This window comes from Drosophila ficusphila, unplaced genomic scaffold (genome assembly GCF_018152265.1).
Source record: "Drosophila ficusphila isolate 14025-0441.05 unplaced genomic scaffold, ASM1815226v1 contig_220, whole genome shotgun sequence".
NCBI lineage: Eukaryota > Metazoa > Arthropoda > Insecta > Diptera > Drosophilidae > Drosophila > Drosophila ficusphila.
The window spans coordinates 954,810-966,858 of record NW_025064118.1 but is presented as its reverse complement, the minus strand read 5'-3'; the positions used below and the strand labels follow the sequence as shown (position 1 = coordinate 966,858).

At 32.0% G+C, this 12,049-nt stretch overlaps 1 protein-coding gene across 13 annotated transcripts in view; it reads right to left on the bottom strand.

The window, feature by feature from the left end:
• Positions 1-221: 221 nt before the first annotated feature.
• The window catches only part of LOC108095060 (plasma membrane calcium-transporting ATPase 1), a 39,288-nt gene continuing 27,460 nt past the window's right edge, over positions 222-12,049 (bottom strand). For 6 of the 13 annotated variants that reach the window (XM_017195966.2, XM_017195964.2, XM_017195970.2 and 3 more), the window contains one exon: positions 1,968-3,537. In XM_017195966.2, the coding sequence (XP_017051455.1) occupies positions 3,073-3,537 (465 nt within the window). In that variant the 3' untranslated portion in view covers positions 1,968-3,072. Of the gene's footprint in view, positions 884-1,761; positions 1,831-1,967; positions 3,538-10,264; positions 10,531-12,049 lie in introns of those variants that run through there. The other 7 variants (XM_017195971.2, XM_017195973.2, XM_017195972.2 and 4 more) reach the window with 3 other exon arrangements.

Below are 12,049 nucleotides of genomic sequence, written 5' to 3'. Positions count from 1 at the left end.
CGCAGTGAATAAACGCCCGGCCGGTCCGCGCCACGATTGAAATCTAAAGACTTTTCTTTTCCGCGATCGCCGAGTGTTTTTCTTGCCCCCACAGCCTCCACCGCCAGCCGTCGCTGCCCACCAGGAGTTTGCTGCCTTCAAGTCGGACGCCCCAGCACTTCATTTTTTGGTCCTTCGAGCCGGATAAACCAATAAATCATTCCAATAAGCACAAAACAGTATTTCTATTTATCGATTCATTTATTAAATATAATAATATGTAATGGTTTGGGTGTAAGGTATAATTTTTGTTCGTTTGCATTTCAATTTGTATTGGGAAACAACGATAACAATGGCGCCTGTGTATACGATTAATATTTTATGTATTTTCCGATAACACACATACTTGCAGCAAAATGTTTATTGTTAATCTGCGATAGATCTGCGTTAGATTTATTTTAAACAATAAGATTTTGAATGAATTTGGCTCTTAAAGGATTTTTTACATTTGTTTATGTAGTTTGAGTTACAGGTAAATCAAAGCAGGACTGGTAACTAAAAATTAACAATTTCATATAAGTTTGTGCACTCATAGTCGAGCTGTGTGGTCAAGTTAAATTTGAATATCTCCTTTAAGAAATGTTTTGTTGGTATTTTTATTAGCATACAAATGCCAATCAGTTTAAACTGCGGTTTCAGTGTGACTGTGCGATGACAAACGTTCGACGTCGATTTCCGGTACGGTCAGCTCATCTGGTATATTGTCGGCATACTCAATGGACGATGTCTCCGAAAGCCGTTTGCTCAACGAAGTCTGCTTGCGCAGCACCTCTGCCAGGGACGTATTGGTGTGATCACCGTAACGGGCGTCGAGACCTTGCCGGAAGGCATTCACCACACGAATCTAAGCGTACATTAGGTAAGAAGAAAAGAACAACACCAAGAACAGTGACAAAAAGAGACAGAAACAACAACAGTAAAGAACAGCTTTAATCACTCAAGCCGGGAATGCACACATAAATATACATTCTTAATCTGTATGTTTAAGCGCATAACTAAAATAAATTAAAACTTAAGGTAACAATTACTAGTTCACTACAAACAGTTGTGTACACAAGGAGAAAACTACTTTGGGAACTAAAGCGAATATTCAGATAGTCTTATCTCCAAAGTATCTAAAGGACAAAACACAGGCTAAACCAATTGTAACAATCCATATATTTCGCTTATCCTTTGACTTATGGATAACTCGGACGACAACAGTTTTATTAGTGAATAATTCTATCAACAATCTACTGACAAATTGTTTCTCAGCATGCAAAAAAATAAAAAAAAAATTAGCAAGTTTTTGTATATAGTTTTAAGTAGCAACGAAAACCCTTTTGAATTAAAGAAAAATTTTGAGGGGTAGAAGATTGGAAAAAAAAGGCAATGCCTAGAAATCTAACTGAAAATATAATTAAAAAGATGAAACCAATCTGAGATATGTCTGAGTTTTCGGTTTTCCGAGCTCAATTATGTTTATGTTACTATAAAGCCGTATTATATTAAGTCCTTTTAGTCGGTTAAATAAGAGGAACAGAAAATCTTAAATTCTTAAATTCTGGCGTTAGCATCGGGTTATTGCAGACAAACAGACATTTCAAAATTGTATATGTTACAGGATATTCAAATGATAGCAATGCAGCTTAATCTTAATGTAATTTCTTAACCAAGATCAATCTTAGTATTTGGTATTTAAATTTGTTAACATAAAATACGAGTAAAAATGTGGAGGCTTACAGCTTGGTCAGTGTTGCTCTTGCTGTATGGGACCGGAATTAAGCGTTCTTGCAATTCGCCGCCTATTACCTTTAAGATTAAAGAGAAAGAGAGGGAGAGAGATAGAAAGTAAAATAGAAAACAATAAATGGGGAAAGAGAAAAATAGATTTAAGATGGCTGAAATTTAGATGTTTTTTTTTGCTGCTATAAAAATAAGTCACTACAAACATTTTGACAATAATTTTAATATAATAATTATATGTACATATATTTTTGTTGTTTTTTTTTTTTTTAGAGCGAATAAATGTAAACTTAAAAGTCATTTTGGTAAAAAAGTAAGGGGAATATATGTGTGTACTATGATAAAGTCTTGGCAAATACAATTGAAAATAACATATTTTTGTAAGTGTATTAATGCAAGTGCTGGACATGTCAACGTTAGGGCAATCAGCTTCTAATAATTCTGGAAAGGACAATTTCGTTTTTTAAAGAAATATTTCAAGTTTTTGCATAGTTAAATAGCGTTAATTTGAACAAGCCCACCATTTGGTTCATGCGAATACCTAATTTTTTTCTCGTTTGAATATTCTAACTTTATCAGATTTGGCTGATTTATATATTTTATTACATAAATATTATCTGGGATTCATGTTTGCGTTTTCAGTTTCTTTATCATTTAAAAAAAATGTAGTTCCTCCAGATAAAAATGAAAAAAAGGTATAAATATTATCGCGTAAACGAAAATAATAGACGTTAGATTTGTGTTTTAGAGTTAAAAAGTTCATTTTAAAAAATGCATGCTTTTATTTTCTATAATATTATTGGTACTATTTTAAAACATTAGTTTCGGGGTACTCAAAAAATCTTTTTATAAAATGAGCATTACGTGTGATTATGCAGTTGGGAATAACAAGCTAGTTAAAATACAAAATTAATTGCAACATCTCCGGCATAAAGCCTCTAACATGCACATATATATACATAAATAAATTCACTTTTGTTATGTTAGAGTTCCCTTAAATGTACAATTGAGTTCAATAAACGTTAATGTGTTTATTTGATAAATATTAAAAAAACAAGCGCGATCAGTTAACTTCAACCTCATTGGTTAGAGGCTCATATTTGATAAATATTAAAAAAACAAGCGCGATCAGTTAACTTCAAACCTCATTGGTTAGAGGCTCACAAATACGTTAAATAAATCATGGTCAGTCCGTTGTTGATCTTAAAATTCTTCTTCTTCTTGTGCCTCACCATGATTTGCTGTCTCGACATCTTTATAAAGTAAAATTCGAATGAGACTTTTTTTTTCTGATAAGAACTTAAACTTTTAAATTTTAGTCTCGCTCTGTCCGTTGGAATGCTTTGTTGCGGTTTTGTTACCACGGATTTGTTGCTGTAAGTTGTGTGCAATTTGTGATAAGCTTTGGCTTGAAGCAGGGGCAGATTCGTTTGTGGATTTTGACAGGTGTAGTTGGGAAGTTAGTCCGTTGTGCAAAGAACGCTGATGCTGTTGCGGGTCTTCGTCAATGAAAGATATATCCGGCGGCAGCATGGCGTTTGACACGTTCTGGTTCTGTTGTTGAGGCTGCTGTGCTGTTTGCTTTGTTTGCTTTTGCTGTTGCTGGTTGATGTAATTGGGGCTCAGCAGATTAAAATTGTACAACGGGTTGCCACCGCCCACTGGAACTGCTGGCACACCCGTCCGAGGACTGCGTAAGCTGTGTAAGCTGTGCATCGAACGGCGTTCGTTTAGATCTTCCAATGTCGAGCGGAAAGCACGAATGACACGCAACTGAAACAAATAAAATTAGACAAAAAACGAACAGAAACAGAAACAGAAACGTAAACGTAATAAAAAACAATAAAAAGAACATTACAGTTAACACCATACATGTGTATTTGTTAGGGTTGCTTGATCTTTGTTGGAATAAAGCGTTCTTAAAAAGTTCATATCTACTAGGAATTTTTTTTTTTTTTTAAATCAATTCATGAAAATTTGTTTTCATTTGACAGAATATAAGATACTCTGATTCATGGTATAATAACTACAAGGTAGGTCCGTCGCCGGCAGAATTGTTCGGGTTTAGTCCCCTATCGCCTCAGTACGCTCGGGTCGTTTGCAGTGAGAGGTTGTCCGCGGACGATTTTTTCTCAAAACGTTAACCCTTGTGTGCTTATGAAAAATACTTGTTGCAATTAATGCAGCAAGCACATACAATGCGTAACATGTAATATTGCACAAAAATATTTTGAAAGGGTTACAATATGGGGGCGGGTCCTAAAGGGCAGCTTTGGGTAAAAACCAAAAATTACGGAACAATTAATACTCATTGTCGTATAACAGTCCTATTTAAACCCTATGCACAGCATAAGGGATAAACCACACACTATTTTTCTGTTTCTTTCGCACTTACAGAAAAACACTCTTTCACTCGCACTCATTGTAGTGCGCAATAGGGGACTGCCGCCGGCGACGGGACTACCTTGTAGTTATTATACCATGCTCTGATCTTAAGAGAATAAAGTAGATCTTAAGAGAATAAAGTAGACAGCCAAGACATTAAAAAATGCTAAATAATGTAAACTGTGAAGCAGAGTTAGTGTTGTCTGTGCTATGTCGGTTTCCATTGGCATATATTGTCACATTTCACAAAATGAATAATTTATTTATTTACGCAGAGATCCTATAAATAAATTTTTTAAGCGTTTGATAATGGATATAAAAATATAAGTGCCTACCGATGTTGTTTCAGATATTAGTGTATTAAAATCAAGGACAGAAGTGATTGGAGATTAAGTTAGTTTATAATGTAAATTGAGAAGTGAAATCAACACTGTAAAAAATGTGACTACATATGTAAATAAAACCCGGCATTTAGTGCCATAACTTTTTCAATATTTTACTGAGACCCATTTTGATTATTTTCTATTTTTCGGAAGTGCAAATCTAACGGAATAAATGAAAATACATTTTAAAATTCTTATTTTTTTTTTGACAAATGCTAAGAATATTTTACATTATTATATATCACAGTAGAAATATAATAATTTCTTAACGATGTAAATAGTTAACAACAATTACTATTTTTATACACAAAAAGCACAAGAAAGTTTAATTTATTTGTGTAATTTTCAACTGCAAGAAAGTTAAAGCTTTGCCATCTTTAACGATTACTCAAGCCCGACAGATCGACTCTTTGGTAATAAAAAAACCATAATAAATAATAAAAATAACCAGAGGAAAATAGTTTTGACAGTATGTTAACAAAAAAACAAATTTTAACAAGTAGAAAATAGTGTTTTACATGCATACGTGAGGTCAACAAATTAAAATTTTATTCATGCGTAGCGGATATTTATTTAATCTGGCAGCGGATATTTATTTAATTCAGTCTCTAACACTAAAGTACAGACGAACATTTTTCAAATAAATCGTTTCCTATTTTTTTATGTATATACACATAACATGCATTACGTAATAAGTAATCTAGCGAAATTAAATTTTATTAACTAATTTGTTTAGTATACTTTAAAACTCATTGTTCATTATGTATAATATATGGATTTTTACTTGTTTTAGTATAAAGAACGATTTGAAAATAAATTCGAGTCCACAATTTGGGTTCTAAAAGCCAATATTGGTATACCCTTGCAGATATAAATAAAAAAAATGGTTGCCCAAGCATAATTTGAGGTTATAACTAAGTGTAGAAACCAACTACACTCCTTCCTAATCTATAGTAACAAGCTTATTTTAAATTAAGGCCAGGTTCCTCTAAAAAACGTAGTTTTTTCAATTTTTTATGACAGCTTTATGATATAATATCAAATTTATATGAATTTTAGCAGAAACCTAAACGTAACAAAAGAAGTAAAAAACATTACAGATAATACATGTGTACTCGTATTTGTTAGGGTGGATGACCATTGTTGTGGTAAAAACCGAATAGGAAATACCCTTTTCTTAAGAAAAAACAAGAATGGAAGCTTACTTCGGCAAGCCGAAGCTTATATACCCTTGCAGACATCAAATATTTCGACAAAAATACATAAAGGCTAAACAACATCGAAGCTATGACGATTTTTCTATTATTTTCCATATTTTCGACTTTTGTTCTTTGACAGCTATCAAAATCGGATAACTATATCAATTTTGATGAAATTTAATTAGAAATTCAAAGTCCAAATTCCAAAAATTATGATTTCCTGATGAAAAACTACAATGTTATCATTTTATTTCCGTTAAAAACAGAAACGTTATCATATTTTTTCCACTACAGTAGAATCCTGTTATAACGACTCCGCCTATAGTGTCCGTCCGGGTTGTGCGACGAAACTCGATGGCTTGGTTGGTCTCCATACAAACTTATATGACAGGGCCTCCGCTTAGAGCGTTTCCGCTTTTAGCGACAAACCGCTTATACGAACGAAATTTTTCAAGAAAATTTAAAAATTTAACCGGATATTGCGTCGTGCAGAAAAAAAAATACATTGCAATAGTGCCAAATTTAAACATCAAAACACACTGTTAGAAATATATGTATTTATTAGTGATCGGCACCTTTGCTTGTGTGCGTAGCAGCGACGCGAAGGATCTTACACTGTCACTACTCTCTGTTAGTTTTAGCTGTCGCCTTAACAACGCTGCTGCGACAGAGAGAGAGAGAGAGAGAGAGAGAGAGAGAGAGTCGAAATGCAATGCCGACGTCACACTGCGTGTGCAGACCTCATAGCCTATTCCATGAGATGTCCCGTTAAATTTCTAGTTTTTTCTGCTTTTTTCCGAGTAAAACTAAAAGCGTAAATTCGGCGAATGCTAAATATGCAATAATAAGCTCACTCACTATTAAATTTTTCGTTTTAATTAGAAAACTAATTTGATTTATTTTAAAAAACCTATTACGAAGACGGCAACCATAAATAAACAAAAAAAAAAATGTTTTTTTGTTCCTTTTGCTAACGACGAAAAATCGTCGGTCCCTTGAAAGTCGCTATAACCGGATTCTACGGTATTTCTAGATACATTTTTCGATCTTTCCTATGGTAGCTAATTTAATTTGAAAGTCGACAGTAGTTAAAAAAAAACCATCTGGAAGAAATCAAGTCGATATGATCAAAAACAACGGCGTGATAATATTTTCTGTCTTTAGTATGGGAGCTATCCAATATAGTCCCCCGATCTGTTCCGACTTATATACTGTGTGCAAGAGCTACGCAACTTTCAATAAACGTTGATCGAGATTTAAAGCTAACTATGAGACTAGTTTACATAGATAAACGCAGATGCAATCTAGATCGATTGGGAAAGTTTCGCATGAAATAGAAAAAGTCCAAAAAATTAACAGACAACTAAAAAGCGGAAATCAATAGATACTAGTATAGTAAAACTGATTGGGTTTAATAATTATAATGAATAATTATACACATTTCAAAGCAAGCAAAATCGGTGGTCTCAAGCACCATTTCACCCCAAACAAATCTTTTTGCGATACTAACATGCTCTTCAATACAGTGGAATAAGACTTGTGATATCCTGTACCAAAAACAGGAAATTAAGCACTACTACATAATGTATTGGAGTCCAAAAAGATATTTAAGGGAAACCAAAAATTAAAGAAAACAAGAAGGAAGCTAGCTTCGGCAAGCCGAAGCTAAATACCCTTGCAGTCAGCAAATATGTCTAAATAATTATATACCCTCTGCAAGGGTATAAAAACTTGTTAAATTGTTGTAATCGTTTAATCTAGTCCCTAAACAAAATATTTGTAAAAATTTATTTTAAAACAAGAAGGAAACTAGCTTTACCAAACCGAAGCTTATATACCCTTGCAGTCATCAGAAATGTCGAGAAAAATGCATAAAGGCTAAACCTCATCGATGTAATCGATGAATTTTCTATTAAATTCTCCATATTTACACCGATTGTTCCGATGACAGCTATATGATGTACTCGTCTAGTTTTTATGAAATTTAATTGAAATTTTATGTTTTAAGTTCAAGTTTATTTTTTTTATTTATTTTTTAAACGACCAATATGTTGAGAATATTGTGTACAAATTTTTAATTTTAGCCAAACTATCGGAGTTACAGCATTTTAAACAACCGAATTTTGACGTACAAATTAAGGGGTTATATACCTTTTTCAGAATCAAAAAATCGAAAAAAATTTTATGATTTTATTTTGATGTACATACTTTCAACAATTTTTCTGCAAAATTTTTTAGAGATCGGGGCACTAGAACCTAAGATACAGCCGTTCATAGCGCACGGTGTGCATGACTACCTAATGTCCACCTAAAACTTTAAACGCGATTATCTCGGAATCGCATTTTTGAGAAACGGTCGTTGCGGTGAGCACGATATCTCGGTAAATTATTAGACCTCGAAAAATCGGGTTTTTTGAAAAAATAATCACTGTAACTGTAAAAAAATTTTTTTCGTAAAATCCTTCGTTCACGAACTAGGTAACACTATATACTAACGTAGTTTTTTTTTTTTTTTTTTTCGTTGAGCCGTTTTCTTGTTTTCATGCTCACCGTTAGCCACTACTTAAAAAAGGACTTCTGCGGCAAGGACTATAACTTCCACAATTCTCAAAATTTTCACTCGAAATTTTATACGAATTAAGTTAAGGACACGTACTTTGATAAAATTTTTATTGAATTTAAATAAAACAATGGTAACATGCTAAAAAAAAAAAAATAAAAACCCTGTATTTCTCTGGTGAAAAAGGTATATAACCCCTTAACTTCAAATCGATTTTCGCGAAAATTTTATAAACATAAGAACTCAAAATCCGATCCTTTTGAAAATTTCAACATTACTTCTTCACATAAATCAACAGGTAATCAGGAAGAGTTTTTTACATTTTTTTGTTCTATTTTTTAGCTAAAATCACAATTTTTACTTCAAAGTGCTGCAAAAACTACACAAAAAAAAAAAAACTCTTCCTGATTATCTGGAGAAATACATAACATTTAAAACGTATATCAATTTTTTTGTCTCGGATGATCCGCTAACGAATTATAATGTTTTAACCTAAACTACTTTATTTATTAATACTTTTCATTGAAATTTTTTTCTAATATACTTCAAAAGTTTAGAATATTATGTCATTAAATTTAATAAAGTTATATTGCTCATATCGCCGCAAAAAAACCCAAATATATCCTTTTTTTTGCCTTTAAAATCTTAAATAAATATTTCCATTCCTCGTATTGCCATATGTTATAACAGTCAGATCATCAGTCAGTCGTAAGGCACCTATGATACCAGTACAGCCATCCAATTTCAGTGAAATTAAATTCGAAATTTAAAAATCATAAAAGACCACCACCAATTATGTCAATATGATATATAACTAAAGAACTTTTGGTAAAGTTTTCCCGCGAAAGCATCGAAACTGAGAGGTAGATGCCTTAGTCTAGGTCGATTCATATAGTTATGCTGATCAAGAAAATATATACTTTATGGGTCTGAGGGGTCTACAGCAATGCGATGGGAACTTTTGACTGAAATTATTTTATATTACCCTCTGCAAGGGTAAAATAGTGGGGCCTGTAACAAAATATGTACTTTTTAGGAGTATAGAAAAAAAGGTTTTTTATTTTATTCATTATTTATTATTATTTATTTTTTCATTTATTTAGTTTTTATCATATTAAATGAAAGAAAGAATTTTGTGAATCAGTCCGCTATAAATAGCTCCAACTTATGTTCTATTGGTAAAATTTCAGCCAAGTAGCTTTAGAACTGAGACTTGTTTGTAAAAAAAAAAAAAGACGGACTAAACCTACATGTCATGAGTGACTAAGATGATGGTGAATTTGATTAAGAATATATACATACTTAATCTTTTGACTGAAGTTATAATACCCTCTGCAAGGGTATAAAAAATGGCAAGTTTTCTTAAAAGGTACATCTAATCAGACACAAAAAAGTTAACCTTAAGGATAGTAAGCCTTTTTAGTGTGATTTGTGCTGACATGGGAAGGAGGATGCGAGGAGGTCTTTACACTTATTCGCAGATGTAATAATTTATTGTATGACTTTATATGTTTTGCTAAAGTTTTAACTTGATTTAACGTGCAAAATGGATCTTTAACTTTTTTTGCGCTAAAGACAAAATTAAAAACATTTTAGTTACGTACGTTTAAATGCTTTTCACAAGTGTAGAGTAGTTGGATGTCGTAGAAGATAGTTTAGTATATATCAGAGAAAAGATTACTAAACATACAGAACTTGAAGCGTAGCAGAAGACATTATAATGACGATGTTCCTGTTGTTGTTTATTGTTGTTCAAAGTAGTAACTGTAGTAGATCTTAATGGTGAACCATAATGTGTGTTTAGGCAAAGAGGATGTATCAATCTATTTATCTATCTAAAATACCCCACACGTAGTAACATAATATATTATCTCAACGCTTTAACTTTCAAAAAATCGTATATGTCTTTGAAAAAAAAATTACTTACACACAATCGCAAAAACCACTCAGAAAAGTTGTTAAATCGTACTATATAAACAGATTTGTGTACCTTTACTTATATTTCTTTTTGTTTATGCACTGCAAATTGAACTAATGTAATGTATACATAAGAAATATGGATAAATAAGCACTTTGTAAGATGTCATGATATACATATAGTTTATTGTATCGCTTAGATTAATTGTCGAGTTTACGAGGATAACTTCAGGTTAGTTTCAATATTACATTATGTCGAACTTGATGATCATTTTATTGCAACTGTCAATTACACCTCTGTCTCCCGTATAGGTTCCGCCGGCTTTAAAATTACAAAAATTAATAACAAATTCTTATAATTTCTTTTGTCAAAAATAATACTTATATCGGATCAATCAATAATTATAATACAAAAAATAATCATAATCAAATTGAAATAACAGTTTATGTATTGGTGTGTGGGTATGTTATGATAAACACAAAACTAAACTGGCCAACCAATTAAAAGTTCCAAGGCTTCTTAAAAACCTTCTTAAAAATAAAAAAAAAAAATTTTAAAAGCAAGCCCCTGCTTGTAACTGCAATTTCCGTTAGAGTTTTGACTTTCTTTTATTTTTGTTTCTGTTCTATTTTCTGTTCTATTTTCTTTTTTTTTCTTTCTTATTTTAAATTTCTATCCATTTTTCAAAAATGTTCAACTTTAAAAGAATTATTTATTTAAAATTGCTAGCAGTAAACAATACTAGGTCTAGTAGAAAGTTGTTTTTTACTTTTATTTATAAAAATGTTTAAAATTTTTACTTTTAAAAACACAATATATTTACTTTACTATTAGCGTTAATTTCTGCGGATAACGGTATTTAGAATATTAACAAAATCTTATATTTTTTCAAGCATAAATGTTTTGGGAAGTATATTTTTGTTGTAATAGTTCCTGACAGTTTAAAAGAATCCTCTATTTTTAAAAAAATAAATTGCGGCAGCAAAATTTATTGATTTATTGCGATAATAGTTTTACGGTATTGTAGGCGAAAAAATTTTGTGATTTGTAGGTAAGTTTAAATAAAAAATTAACTTGATCCTTGCTACCTTACAATGGTTTCGCTTATTTCTTACGTAGCCTTATTTTTCTCGAAGATTAACCTTCGAACCTCTAATAGTTCGTGCTTTTAACAATCATTGTAGTACTAAGCCTAATAATAAACATAGCCAATGCAAATGTCAAACAAGAAAGGAAGCTAGCCTCGGCAAGCCGAAGCTTATATACCCTTGCAGTCATTAAATATGTCGAAGAAAATCCATCGAATCTATGACGATTTCCATATTGTTCATATGACAGCTATATGATATAGTCGTCCGATTTTGATGAAATTCAATTTGTAACCTAAGACTCATTGGAAAATTCTATATTCCAAAAATCATGATTGTCTGATGAAAAACAACGAGGTAATCATTTTATTTCCGTTATTTGCTATATAGATTTTTCGATCTTTCCTATAACAGCTATATGATATAGTACTCCGTGTTTTATGAATTTGGAAGGATTCGAGTCAATCTGATCAAAAACAATTCATTCTCTCGTATGGGAGCTATCCTATATCGCCCGATCCGGCCCGTTACGAGAAAAAAAAAAAATAAAAAATGATGACTAGTTTACATAGAAACCGACAGACGGACAGACGGATTGGATTCTGATCGTGATGCTGATCAAGAATAGGTATATATACTTTATGGGATCTAAGGTGTGTCCTTCACTGTGTTGCAAACTTCTGACTGAAATTATTATACCCTTTGCTCTGCAAGGGTATAAAAACTGTATAGTACACGACGGTAAGCATGCC